This window comes from Rhamphochromis longiceps, linkage group LG3, assembly GCF_057381845.1.
Source record: "Rhamphochromis longiceps isolate RC_006_pf linkage group LG3, R_longiceps_female_GT1.1, whole genome shotgun sequence".
Lineage (NCBI taxonomy): Eukaryota > Metazoa > Chordata > Actinopteri > Cichliformes > Cichlidae > Rhamphochromis > Rhamphochromis longiceps.
In genome coordinates this window covers 11,248,295-11,263,241 of record NC_140559.1, presented here as the reverse complement: position 1 = coordinate 11,263,241, position 14,947 = coordinate 11,248,295, and the positions used below count along the sequence as shown (strand labels likewise).

Here is a 14,947-nt window from a genome sequence, read left to right as displayed (position 1 = left end):
ACTTCTTCATTGTCACAGAGAGGGAAACGTTGTATTTTCTGCGTCACTTCCTCACAGTAAAGATATTTGTACTCCTGGAAAGAAGATTCTGTGTGTAAGCTGTTGATGGCACAATAAGCAAATTTGACTTTGCAAAATGTTGTGCAGGGAGGTTGTGGTTGCTGCTTGGACAAACATGACCTGGATGACTGAGAACCTACGCAGACACGTTCTGAAGGAAGGGCTCCACACTTATTGGACTGATTTAACTCTGCTTATTGTCATCGAGCAAAGTTTATTTAATGTGTCTCAATGATTCAAGCTGCAGTTGGTCGTCATCTTCATTGAAAAATAAATATGAATAAATGATAATAATAAATAATATCATGTGATGTTGACGTGTGTTGTTGGTGTTTTGTGTAAATGTCTTTTTGAATGTAAACGCTTTGTTCCAGACAGACAGGGAGTCGCTATCAGGCTGTCCAAGCAAACCCACGTCTGTAACAGAGACTGAAGAAGATTGTGACAGAGCCCAACAGTCTGCAGTGGCCACCACAGTCCACCGTCTTCACATCACAATTTCAACATGTCTGTGACGTCTCCTTGCCCTTGTACTCACTGACCTGCATTCATCCATAGATGACACTCAGGACCCTGGTTCCACAGCTGTTCTTGTTCACAGCAGCATCCAGTTAGAGAGGAAACTGGATAATGCAATGATGATGTTCCAGCGTCATGTTGTTGCTCCTCCTCCACATGCTTACCTGCCACAGTTTAACTCCGCCTCTCAGACAGTCATGTCACCTGATCTGCACGTTTTGCTGTACGATGACGTCATCTTGAGGTTGACGAGGAGAAAAACTAGTTTAGTCCTGCAGATGGCGATCTTGCACCGTGTTCAGAGAGCCGACACTTTGATGATGCTGCTCTACTCAACTTACTTTAGCCTGGGTTGGACTCTATATGAGCAGCTTCCACTCTGGTTTCACTTTTAAATAAACTTGTTTGATTTCACTTGTAAAAGCTGAGAAATAAATATTTTATTGCAAAATTATTTGTTGGTACATTTTTTAAGGGTCAAATATCCTGTTTGATTTGAGGAATGAACTGTTAAGGTGGAATACATGAATCAGTTGAAATACATCAGTCAGTTAGTTCAGCAGGTAAATATTGGTCATATAGGTCTCTCTGACCATGCTCCTGTTGTCTTAACCATTCAACCCATGAGACATATTGAGCGCTCTAGGTCTTGGAAGATGAGCACACTGTCTCTTTTGGATGAGAAATTTATACATTTCATAACAGAGCAAACAACAGTATTCCTAGAAATAAATGATAAAGAGGAGATAGACACGAGAACTTTATGGGATAGCTATAAGGCTTACATGAGAGGGATGATTATTTCATACACAAGTCATAAAAGGAAGCAACGATTAACAAGGCAGTTAGAGATCGAGAATAATATCAAAAAGCTGGAGAAACAATACTATGTAACAAAATCAGCTGAAACATTAAGTGAGCTTAATATTGCCAGGACATCTTTGCGTAATTTGATAATGCGAAAGGCTGAAAGAGATGTCCTTCTTGCCAGACAACGGCTTTTTGAATCAGCTAGTAAGCCTAACCGCTTTCTGGCTCGTCTTGCAAGGAATACTCCAGCAAGTTCCTTTATCACAGCTATTGTGGATGTGAATGGTGAAAGACAAGTAGGAAATCGTCAGATTAATGAGTGCTTCAGAGAATTCTATCAAACCTATATCGATCTGAGATGGACATAACAAGGCTTAACTCAGGCTTCTTCCTAAACGACTTAGTATTCCCTCAGCTTTCTGAAGATCAGGTAGGCCTGCTGGAGTCACCCATAACAACGATAGAGGTGGATAAAGCTATATCTGCACTCCAGTCAGGGAAATGTCCTGGGGCAGATGGTTTCCCAGTAGAATTTCTTAAGGTAATGAAAATGAAGTTAAATAGTTTATTATTAAGGGTTTTTAATAAAGCATTTGAAGAATCGAAACTCCCAGAATCTATGTACCAGGCTAATATAACATTGATAGCTAAAAAAGATAAAAATCCAGAGTCATGCTCATCTTACAGGCCTATTAGCCTTCTTGGTGCTGATAATAAGATACTTTCAAAGATACTGGCTCTTAGGCTAGAAAAAGTAATGTGCTCTATCGTGCATGCTGATCAGACAGGTTTTATTAAGGGGAGGAATTCTTATAATAATACTCGATGCCTATTTAATATTATTCATTTTTTAAATTTTCATCAGATCCCCGGGGTTGTTGTTTCTATGGATGCCGAAAAGGCATTCGATAGAATTGAATGGGAATATATGTTTGAAATAATGAGAAGATTTGGGTTTGGAAAAAACTTTCTGGGGTGGATCAAAATTATATACAAATCGCCAATAGCATCTGTGTTAACTAACGGCTTGTTATCTTCCCCATTTTCACTGAGCAGAGGTACAGCACAAGGTAGCCCATTGTCACCACTATTATTTGCTTTGGCCATCGAGCCCTTGGCCATGGCCATTAGACAAAATCCAAGTGTTCTTGGAGTTAAAATTGGGGATAGACAACATAAAATTCTGCTTTATGCAGACGATATTCTTCTGACACTGACTGACCCGGTTAACTCTTTACCCGTTCTTACTAGGTGTATCAAGGACTTTGGTCTTATATCTGGATACAAAGTAAATTTTGATAAATCTGTTATAATGACTTTGTGTAGTGGAGGGGATAATGAACCTTTATATGTTAAACCCTTTCATTGGGCACCATCAGGTTTTGTATATTTGGGAGTTAAAGTTACACCAAATGTTGGACACTTATATAGAGAAAATATTAATGGAATGGTTCAAGATCTTCGGGAGATGCTGACAAGATGGAGATCACTTCCGATATCATTTTTGGGAAGAATAAATCTCATTAAAATGGTAATCCTACCGAAAATATTATATCCCACAGGCATGTTGTTTGCAATCTTGAAATCAGAAGATATTAAAGTAATTAACAAGGCTATGGTGGATTTCATCTGGGCAGGAAGAAAACCCAAAATTAAATTGGAGACACTACAGTTACCGAAAGATCTGGGTGGGTGGGGAGTGCCAAACATAGAAAATTATGTCCTCTCAATACAAGCGAGGATTCTTTCTTCCTGGATACATGAACATTCTGATCTGCCATGGCTAAATATTGAGGAAGTATTATGTAAACCATCCTCACCTGTTAACTTCTTAGGGAAACGTCTAAATGACTTACCTCACGTAATAAAGCATAACCCACTGATATATAATGCTATGTGGACGTGGGGAAAACTGAGAAAAATTTTTAACAGTAGTCTTCCGTTTAATATCTTGTCAACGTTTATAAATAATCCAGACCTTCTGCCACAAAACATAGGGTCAAGCTTTGTGGGATGGCATAAAGTAGGTGTAAAGAGGTTTTATGACCTCTTTAAACATGGTGAGTTTAAATCATTTGAATCCTTGAAGTCCCAGTATTCTATGTCAAAGACTGAGTTTTATAAGTATTTGCAATTGAGAAATTATGTGTTAAAAAATGCTAAAACATTACGAATCTCAACTGCCTCTTTTCGGTTGGAGAATTTTTTTTTGGATAATAGGGAGCATAAACATTTTGTATCAAAGTTTTATTCCGAGATTTATGCCCTAATCGTGGATAAACTGGCATGGTTGAGAAAATCTTGGGGGACGCTGCTTAAATGTGAAATAGATATACAGGCATGGGACAAAATCTTGCTCCTTCCATCCAAAATCTCTGTTTGTAACCGATTTAAAGAACTGCAGTACAAAATTTTGCACAATGTGTATATTTCTCCATATATTTATAGTAAGTATAATATGGGAATATCTCCAAACTGTCTCAAGTGTAAGGTCAGAGTGGGCACTAGATTCCACTGCTTGTGGGAATGTGCTATTATTCAGTCATTTTGGAAAGAGGTCTGTGCCAATATTAGTACAGCCATTGGTCATCAGGTGACAGAAAACCCATTAATGTGTATATTGGGATATATTCCTGTCTCACTGGTACAACATGAGCATGTAATTCAGTCACTGTTAATGTTGGCCAGGAAAAGCATTATGTTGAGATGGGTGGGGGCTGAACCTCCCTCCATTTCTCTATGGAAGTCGCTCATCATTGAAGTTATGACTCTGATCAGGCTGGGACATTATATTGATGGGAGCTCCCGAATTTTTGTTTACAAATGGAAGAGACCACTGGAAGCACTGGGAGTAACCTATAAACTGGATCCTAGAGGACAACAGTTATGGACATAATGTTGTAATATTCTAGTGCTGTGTAGTGTTATTATTTTGGATGTGAACCAGTCTTATATTTGTTGGGGAAAAAAAGTTAAATAAAAGTTTGAAATACATCAGACTCCAGAAGATCCAGGGTGACATCATCGTTACCTGGCAACAGAAGCCCTCATCTGATTTTATTGGAGGATATTTACACCAGCAACACTGTTTAGTTTGATATGACGGGTTAACAACATGCTGTGATATCCAGTTCATCTGTAATAGATACTGGATCTAATCAGTCAGCAGATATTTGATCAGCTTATTTATAACTATACTAGAAACAAACACAACTGTGTTGGTGATTAATCATTTGCGCTGCTCATGATGTCATCATCACTCCCTCCTCCACCCTCAGCAGTCCCAGCATGCTGCTGTGGTGCACCCCACCCTCACTCTACACCTGAGCCACAGACCACACCCTCCACCTCAATATACACCACAGTTTTCTCTGCTGTGGAAATGAGATCAGGAGGAAATCATGATTATTATTATTTAATAAACGCTCACATTAATGTGGGCTTATTTGTTTCATGTTAGAAACATTAGTTGAGTGTTTTTAGTATAAAATGGTGAAAGTCCCTCTTTTTGCTCCTCCCCTCACCTGTGGATGGGCGGTGCTGTTACCGTGGTGACAGCTTGGATGTGTTTCAGTCCTGCCTGGTTATCACTGCAGGAATCTTTCACATTTATTACAGGTAATAACTCTGATTTTTCTGTGTATTATGAACCAAATGTATCCTGATACACACAGAGATGGATGAGCAGAGGTCACATGATGAAAGAACAAACATGGAGTCTTTGATTGATTTAGATATTTATTGATGAATGCAAACAAACCCGACACTGAACCATCGTCCAGCAGAACAAACCTGATCACATGACCTGCTGACCCAAACAGTGCAAAGCTCCATGGCAACAACAACAAACAGCCTCACATATGTTAACAGAGGCTGTTAGAAGCACAGAGTCTTTACAGTCTTTCTCCTGTTTGGACACAGATCTCTGCACATCTTCATCACAGTTACTCACAGACGTGCAGAGTGTGTGGATATCAAAGCTAAGTTTCCACCATGTTTGTAGTCTGTACTGGGACTCATGGAGCATCTCTATGAGCACTCAGTGCGTCCCAGTTTAACCAGCAGCCTTCACACCACACATCACACAGACATGGAAACTTCAAACCTCAGACTGAAGTCACTGGCAGTCTCTGGCACCAGTGACTGTGCTAACAAACACAGCAAACAGTGAAGGTTTGGTAGAGAAAGCCGGTTGGGTAATACCAAGTACGTGGTGGAGGAGGCGGGGTTACATTACTGGATGATTAAACATGGAACTATTTTGCTGATAATAATTGAAACAATTAAAGAAAATCAAAAAGATATTAATGCAAGATAATTCATAATTTTATAAACTGGAACGATGAAATTATATTGGCTGGATCTGATTATTGGGGGGTCATGACCCCCGTAACCCCCCTGGAAATTACGCACCTGGTCCTGAGGTCAAATCCACCATCTTTGTTTCAGAGTTTCATGTTCTCCCGTGTTTGTGTGCGTCCTCTCCGGTACTCCGGCTTCCTCCCACAGTCCAAGCACATGCAGTTAGTGGGGTCAGGTTAGCTGTGAGTGGTTGTGTCTCTGTGTTATTCCACCTTAATCAATGACTTCCTGTTAGCATGAAGTGCTTCTGTAGGACTGATGTCATTTTCATGGTTGGATCATTTAAATGAAGCTGGACTCAGATGCAGTAAATAAGCTGATTGATCATTAATGAATAAAGCTGGTCAAACACATCACGTGGACACATGTGATTGTGTGTTGTATTGATCCCAATGCTGGTATCAGTCCTGGATCAATAACACTGGATGGATGCGTTCAGCATGGAGCCCCTGAGCTGTGTTACAGACAAACATGGAAACTGACAGGTCTGTGTCATTCACAGTCTGTAACACTTCTAAACAACAGAGGCTGACCCAAGTGCCTCAGAGCCAGGCACGCTCACATCACAGCTCTCTGAATAAGCCAGTTTCAAAATAAGAGCTGAAAGCTGTGTTTGCTTGTGTTAGCTTATTATTGTGGAGACTAACATTCAGTGATCATGTGTTCAGACTCATAATGATTACTCTCAGAAATCCTGATCTTTGTATTTACTGTGTGTTGGATCAATAACTGAGATTCATGGTATCACACAGCTGTGCTGCTGCTGATGTCAGCACATCTGGAACAATACGAGGTATCTGCTACCAGACTGAGCAGGACGTGAGACCTGTGGACTGTTTAAAGCTGTCCCTCCACAGCTCACTCAGACCTGATCCACACCTCAGTGATATTCTCTGACTTCCTCAGTAGAGACAGAAACCATTCAGATCTGGGACCATCAGCTGACTGATGATGTCACACAGACTGTGTTTTTCAGGAACAGTGATTCTGATGTGAGCCTGCTAGCTGACAGCAGACCTGATGAAAGCACATGTTCACATCTGTGAGGACAGACTGGACTCTTTGACTGCACCTTGGTTCTCCTCAGAGGTCTGTACAGGAGCATGTCCACCCCCACTGAAGATCTCAGTCACTGTGAAACATAGAAAGCTGCTTGTGTGGCCTCTGCCTCACATGTAGATACAGCTACAGGTTTCTCTGTCAGTCAGACTGAAACAGTGTCCTGATGATGCATCATTCAGCTCTGTGCCCCAGTCAGCATCACTGGGAGCTACCAGTGTTTCTGCCCTTTTCCTGTAACACTACACTCAGCACAGGCTCAGCTGGTATCCAGTGTTGGACTTTGGCTTCAGCTGCTGTGATAGATCCTCTAACATAGATCAGCTCTGCTACATGTTGTTAGATAAGTGCAGCTGCTGTCATGTCCTGATGTTTCTCTGGCTCAGCAGCTTCTCCATCAGAGGTTCACATGGAGCTGATCCAGTATCTCCAGTAACTGTGTTCTGTGCCTGACTGGTTCATCCTTCTGTCTGTGTGACGTCAGTCAGATGTTGAAGTTAAACTCTGTAATCTTCACTGTGTCACAGAGTTCAGTGAGTCCCGTTATTCACAGTATCAATCAGATCATCAGAGAACAGCTGATCAGCAATCAGTGGTGCCAACAGCGCCTCCTGTGGTGAGAGGATGCAATAATGCAATGTAGCATTTTTCCACTCAACACTTGCAGTCATGGAAACTGTCTGTTGGATCTGTGTGACGTTGCTTTCTTGGTTAGAGTTCCTCACAAATGTCCAGATGATTCTTCTAATGAGGCGTCGACCATGTTTGCAGCTCTTTGGAAGAAAACGTCGCCCTTTGCCATCCTTACTTTTCTTTGACTTCTTCAAATGCAGCTGAACTCCAGCTGGTATTTTCTTGGACTTTGCAGCTGTTTCTGGTCATCAGTTCATTCCTGCAAACCTCTGAAGCTGAACAACAATGATGCTGCATTGCTGGCTGATCCCAAAAGGTTGATTCTGTTCATCTGGACGTTTTCAGAAACGTTTGCTCACTGATCAGGTGACTTCTTCAGTCTCAGCTGACTGCAGCTTTACAACCTTACAAACAGCACATTTGCACAATGACTGAAAGCAGCAGCACCTGATATATATGATACTAATATAATACATATACATATATAATCCATACTAATGATGAAGGAGCTGAGCTCACAGTCCATTGTTCATTCAGTGAACTACTCAGTTTATTTTGGGCCTCAGAAATGCTCACTCTGTTTGTACATCACTGTCAGCAATAGACTCATTCTGCTGTGTGGACAGGAACACATGTGACATCACTTCCTGTTTGTTTGTGACTGAAGAGGAAGAAGTTTACAAGGAATCATTTAGAAGAGTTTCAAACATCAACTGATTGAATCCATGAATCTGAAAACGTGTTTGTGAGTGAAAGAGACAGACATGTACAGACTGAACTATCTGTTCAACAGTCAGAGTGTTTCTGTAACAGGAGACACTCTTTACACTCCACTCAGCACAGGGACACTGAGTCACCACGACCGACCCATAAACCAGGATAAAGAGTTTGAGTGAATGTGGTGTTGAAGGTGTGGAGGTGGATCAGAGTGTCAGAGGAGACTCTGTAGAAGGACAGAGTGCCAGCAGGACAGTCCACATACACTGCTGCTCTGTGAGAGACAGAGGAGGAGGAGGAGGAGGAGGAGATGATGGATGTTTTTCTCTTGTGCATGACAGAATGAGGACCATCATCCAAGCACCACAGACTCCAGGACTGATCATTCCATCCAAACACACAGTCTTTACTGCCTCCTTTCCTTCTGATGCTTCTGTAACTCACTGATATAGAAACGTTTCCTCTCCACTCGACCTCCCAGTAACAGCGACCAGTCAGACCATTTCTACACAGCAGCTGAGGATAAAAACCATCAAATCTGTCTGGATGATCAGGATATGACTGATCCTCCTTCACACGTGTCACCTTCCTGTTGTTGTCAGACAGTTGGAGCTCTGTGTTCACTGTGTTTGTGTCGATTGTGAGTTGACAGGAATCTGATGGAGAGAACAAACACAATCCAGCTGCAGTTATTGATCCATCATCTGTTCATTGATTGACACTTTGATGATGACTCCTGACATGATGAAGATGGTTGAATGTGTGCTGCTTTGTTTTCATGAATCCCATTAAAAACACACTTACACTTCCTCAGACCTGGTCTCAACCATCGGACTCCAGCAGGCTCCACCCTGAAAGGAGGAGGGGGGTCAGAGCAGCACAGTCAGCATGCACACATGGACATTACATGGCTCTCACACACACACTGTTACACACTGAGCTCAAAGCTCGGCTCCACTGTTTTATTCAAAGAAATCTACATTTATTTATCAGCACATTTAAAAACAGCTTGAGCCAAAGTGCTGCACAGAGTAGAGAGAAAATAGGAAACATACACAGTAATGACTATAAAGACTGGTCAGGATTGAAAGCTACAGAGTACAAATGTGTTTCCAACCGGCTTTTAAAAATGTCCAGTGTTGGTGACGACCTGATGTGAAGGGCGACTGTTCCAGAGTTTGGCTGCAGCCATCGATAAAGCTCACCTCTGTTTTTACGTCTAGTTCTGGTCAGAAGCTGCTTATCTGCAGACCTGAGGGCTCCACTTGGATTCTTTTGTTAAAGAGAGATAAGATGGAGCCAATCCATTCACAGATTTAAAGACAACCAGATCTGGAAGTGGATTCTACCACGTACTGGTAACCAGTGGAAGAAGCTGGTGATGGGTCGTCTAGCACAGACCCACCGCTGGAAGCAGACAATTGATGAGGGAGAGAACTGTGACAGCGCCGTTCCTTCACTTGACCTCAGTCGCTCTCGTCTGCTCCCTCGTAACACTGCTCTTTATTGAGCTTACATGAATATGCACAAGTTCATTAACATATGACGTCTTACACAGGTATGAACAAAGAGTACCAGTCTGTGCATAGTGTAGGTGTGTGTGTGTGTGTGTGTGTGTGTGTGTGTGTGTGCGTGTGTGTGTGTGTGTGTGTGTGTGTGTGTGTGTGTGTGTGTGTGTGTGTGTGTGTTCCAGATGTGACCCTGTGACCCCAAAGCTGGTGCTAAGAGTCCAGCGGTCCCCCTAACAAAGGGCTCTTATACTTAAGCACATACAGAGTAGGTGTCCTCCTACACCATAAATCAATAAGAGAGGGTACGACCTCTCTCATGACCCCAAGTGGTGTGTGCATGCCAGAGCACTCTGGAAGGCACACAGAGTCTTTACAGACTACTAAGGATCAAACCTCTATCATTATGCAATCGATTATAAAACTTTAAGCATATATGAGTAAATATTTCTAAGCATAAATGACAATCAACACTATAAACCTTACATCTGGTTTTAATAACCGAATTTATTTGTTTCTCAAATGAGAAAGAGCTATCAAGAAACACTCCTAAATCTTTAGTTCTGAACTTTTCCAATGGGCCAGGGTCAACATTATCTGCTAATGCTAAATAGGCTGCCGTTATTAACTAATACTAATTTGACGTGAATTAGCATTATGCACTAATGTTAACATTTACTTTTTAACAATGTGAGTAGCTAATGCTAACACTATTTCCCTTAACTTTAAAAAATGTGCACGGCTAATGCTAACACTCTTTTCCCTAGCATTACAACAATCTGTGCTGCTAATGCTAAGTAGACCGCCATTAGCACCTACATCTGATTTAAGGCAAATACGCATTAGAACCTAATACTCATATTGTTTTCCTTTGCTTTATAGCAATGTGAGCAGCTAGTGCTAGGTAGGCTGATGCTTGCAGCTAATGCTAATTTGATGTGAATTAGCATTATATTAGTCGGGATTTAATGCTAAGTAGACTGTCATTAGTGGCTAACGCTAATTTTAGATGAATAGGAATTGGCAGCTAATCCTAATACCATATTTTCTTGCTTTATAACAATGTGACCAGCTAATGCTAAGTAGGTTGCCGTTATTAGCTAATACTAATTTGAGGTGAATTAGCATTATCCGCTTATGCTAACAATGTTTTTTCGTACTTTTTAACAATATGAGTAGCTAATGTGAACAGTATTTTTCATTCAATTTTAACTTTTTCCCTGTGATGTGAAGAGTTAATGTTAAATAGGCTACCATTAGTGGCTATGCTAATTTTAGGTGAATAAGCATTGGCAACTAATGCTAATACCATATTGTCTTAATTTCTAACAATGTGAGCGGCTAATGCTAAATAGGGTGCCGTTATTAGCTAATGCTAATTTATCCGCTAATGCTAATAATGTTTTTCTTATATTTTAAAAATATGAGTAGCTAATGCTTATACTATTTTTCCTTCAATTTTAACAATGTGATGTGTGTTACCGTTAATAACTATTGCTAATTTGATGTGAATTAGCATTATCAAATAATGCTAACTATTTTCCTTTGCATTATAACGATGTGAGGACTTATGCTAAGTAGGCTGCCATTACTAGTTAAAGCTAATTTGACGTGACTTAGCATCATCCGTTAATGCTAACTCTTTCCCCTTGCATTATAACAATGTGAGCGGCTAATGCTAAGAAGGCTGCTTTTATTAGCTAATGCTAATTTGATGCGAGTTAGCATTACCCAATAATGCTAAAACTTTTCACTTCCCTTTTAACAATGTTTGCAGCTAGTTCTAAGTTGGCTGATGCTAGCAGCTAAAGCTAATTTGATGTGAATTAGCGTTATATTAGTGAGGGATTAATGCTTAGTAGAATGCCATTAGTGGCTAATGCTAATTTTAGGTGAATAGGAATTGCCAGCTACTGCTAAGTAGGTTGGAGGCCGCAGGAAACAAACAGGAAGTGAGTGAAGGACACAGGAAATGTTTCCATCTCTTCCTCCTCTATTAGACATTCTCTCCATACCTGAGAGTGTCCAGTCTCCAGCTTGGATCCTTTAGTCCAGCCGACAGCAGCTTAATCCCTGAGGCTTCTGGATGATTATAGCGCAGGTCCAGCTCTCTCAGATGGGAGGGGTTGGAGCTCAGAGCTGAGGCCAGAGAAGTACAGCCTTCCCCTGTGATCAGACAGCCTGACAGACTGCAGACACACAAAACAACAATCCATCTGTCAACAATCATTTTCTCTTTGTCACAATAACATCTATCAATTTACATCCATTCAGTGTAACTTTATGTATAAGTGACAATTCCCAACAGACGCCAGCAGTCATCTCAAGCTGTTTAGCAGTATAAGGTAACAGCCTACAATATAGAGCGAAAGACCCAACCATCAGACAATCCACTGTGAGCAGCACTTGGTGATGGTGGGAAGGAAGAACTCCCTTTGACACAAAGATCCTCCCAGTGAAAACAGGCTCCAGGAGGAGCATCTACCATGACTGGTTGCAGGGTGAGGGGAAAGAGAAGAGATGAGCTCAGAGAGACAAGAACAAAACACAAACTAAGGAGACAGAAGACAAAAGTTAAGGACAGAGAAGAAAGCAGAGCATCATGGGAAGTCCACCAACAGCCTGAGCCTATAGCAGCATAACTAGGGGATGGTTCAGGGTCACCTGATCCAGCTCGAACTATAAGCTTTATCAAAAAGGAAAGTTTGAAGCTGATCTTCAAAGTAGAGAGGGTGTCTGTCTCCTGAACTCAAACTGGGAGCTGCTTCCACACCAAGTCCAACATAGCCAGGCTGAGTTGTTAGATTAGTCCAAAGTCAAGTCAGAAAGTCATTATTTGTGTCAAATGTAGAAATAACTAAAAAGTTATTTCTCAATCTGATATTAAAACGTTTAAATGGTGAAAAAACCTGTAATGAAAACAGAAAGAGTCAATAAAAGCCTCTTTAGAGGGTCACCAGTTTAAAATTCAGACATTTAAACTGGTGATTCTCCTTCTCTGCTCCATTTCCTCTCTAGACTTCCTGTTCCTAGGAGGGATTTGATTGGCTGAACATCCTTTTAGCCTTTCTTTAGTTCTTTGGGTGCTAATCAAAATGTATGAGTCATGTGACGTGACATAAGGAATTCCATAAGGAATGGAATGATGTGAAAACCATCACGGGCCACAACACCAAGAACAGCACATTGGGGGGGAATGTGGAGAAGGCAAACAAACTCAACTACGTCTTCAACAGGTTTGACGTCCTCCGACCACAGGTACAGCATGCCCAGGACCCACTACAGTTTGCATACAAACACTATGTGCCAAACTCCAGACTGACAGTGAAACATCAGGCCAGTGTTAGAAGATAAAGTTCAGGAAAGTTTCTTAATGGTTCAGAAGATGTTCAGCAGAGGACGACTTAAAGATGTGTGTAGGAGCCATAATTAAATGTATTGAATTTTGATGATCACTGGGTTTTCATTTGTTTGGTTGCTATGGTGATGTGTAACGGAAGTCACGTGGGTGCTAGCGGTGAAATTAAGTGGGCGTTGTCAGTCTGTCATTCACTGGTTTGATTTTGACAGAGAGGAGGGCTGGGTAGCCGTAGTTTTTGTTGACCGCTGCACAACGAGTTTCCCCTTGTTGCATTAGAGCCTGTGATGTTTTAAGAGTCTGAATCGTGAGCCGATCACATTACTCTGTAAACTCTCAAAGCACTTTAATAAACAAGTAAGCAATTCCACCTCTCGCATTATTGCGTAAAGTTGACAGCGTGTCATGCAAATAGGCAGGCTCCATCCTCGGCCTCTAGCGACTGTGGAAGTTGCTACAATGTGCATGAAATGGAGGCTTCTGATTGGTCAGAATGAGCCTGTGAAAATGGAATGAACTTTGTATAAAGAAAGAAAACACATTTAGTCTTTTCATGGAAATCTACCTTTTTAAAAGTGATTCCAAATCAAAGCTAACGCCATGCCAGCTTGTAGCTTTGATTGACAGTGTGTAGAACAAGCCTGATGACACAAACTCCCAGAAAACCTAAAAACCAACATAATGCATCTCAAGGACTCAATTTTGCCATTTCTCCACAACAGTTGCCCATAGTGGACCTCATCACAGCCACAGAAACCGCCATACGGATTAATAAATTATCACAGACAGAAGCAGAGCAAATCAGGATGAAAGTCTCAGCCACCCTCTCCAGTGCCAAAGTCCCTCCATCCAACCTCACAATACAGGAAAAGAAGGCCGTCGCTTCCCTGAGCAAAGACCACAACATCACTGTTTTACCAGCTGATAAGGGAAGATGCACCGTGGTCCTAAACACTACAGATTACCATACAAAGATCACTACTCTCCTCAGTGACAACAATACCTACGAAGCCTTAAAGCGAGACCCCACAAGCAGCTACAAAAAGAAAGTTATAGCTTGCCTTCAAGACTTTGAAAAGGACAAAATTATTGACCGCCTTACATATCACAGCCTTTACCCAGGGGATGCCATACCCTGCATCTACGGACTTCCTAAAATGCACAAGGAAGCGGTCCCACTCAGACCCATAGTCAGCAGCATAAACTCAGCCACTTATAACATTGCTAAACACCTTGCTACCATCCTTGCTCCTCTCGTGGGGAGCACCCCACACCACATCAAGAACTCCACCGACTTCACCGACAAGGTCCAGAAACTTACCCTGGATCCAGATGAAACCATGGTGTCCTTTGATGTAGTCTCTCTCTTCACTTGCATACCCACCACGGAGGCCGTGGAGACGGTCAGAAAACGACTACAAGAAGACAGCTCCTTGGAGGACAGGACCAACTTCACACCCGATCAGATCTGCACACTGTTAGACCTCTGCCTCACCACTACATATTTCAAGTACAACGAAGGCTTTTACAGACAAAAACATGGCTGTGCCATGGGCTCCCCCGTGTCACCTATTGCAGCAACCTTTACATGGAGGAAGTTGAAAGGAAGGCTCTTGGCTCTTTCAAAGGAAGAGTACCCAGCCACTGGTACAGATATGTGGACGACACCTGGGTCAAAATCAAGACACAAGAAGTGGAATCCTTCACTGCGCACATTAACGCTGTGGATAAAAACATCAAGTTCACCAGGGAAGACACAAAGGACAACTGTTTGCCTTCCCTGGACTGCGCCGTGCACATTGAAGAGAACGGCAACCTCAACATCGAAGTTTACCGGAAGCCCACACACACGGACCAGTACCTCCTGTTTGACTCCCATCACCCTCTGGAACACAAACTTGGAGTAATTAGGACCCTACAC

At 41.7% G+C, this 14,947-nt stretch overlaps 1 protein-coding gene across 2 annotated transcripts in view; it reads right to left on the bottom strand.

Annotated features, from left to right (window-relative positions):
- Positions 1–7,402: 7,402 nt before the first annotated feature.
- The window catches only part of LOC146672900 (protein NLRC3-like), a 45,863-nt gene continuing 38,318 nt past the window's right edge, over positions 7,403–14,947 (bottom strand). Inside the window, exons 7-9 of one of the 2 annotated variants that reach the window (XM_085401456.1) lie at positions 11,684–11,857; positions 8,965–9,011; positions 7,403–8,816 (exon numbers count right to left, since the gene is read on the bottom strand). In XM_085401456.1, the coding sequence (XP_085257582.1) occupies positions 8,278–8,816; positions 8,965–9,011; positions 11,684–11,857 (760 nt within the window). In that variant the 3' untranslated portion in view covers positions 7,403–8,277. Of the gene's footprint in view, positions 8,817–8,964; positions 9,012–9,610; positions 10,266–10,312; positions 11,858–14,947 lie in introns of those variants that run through there. The other variant, XR_014910387.1, reaches the window with a different exon arrangement.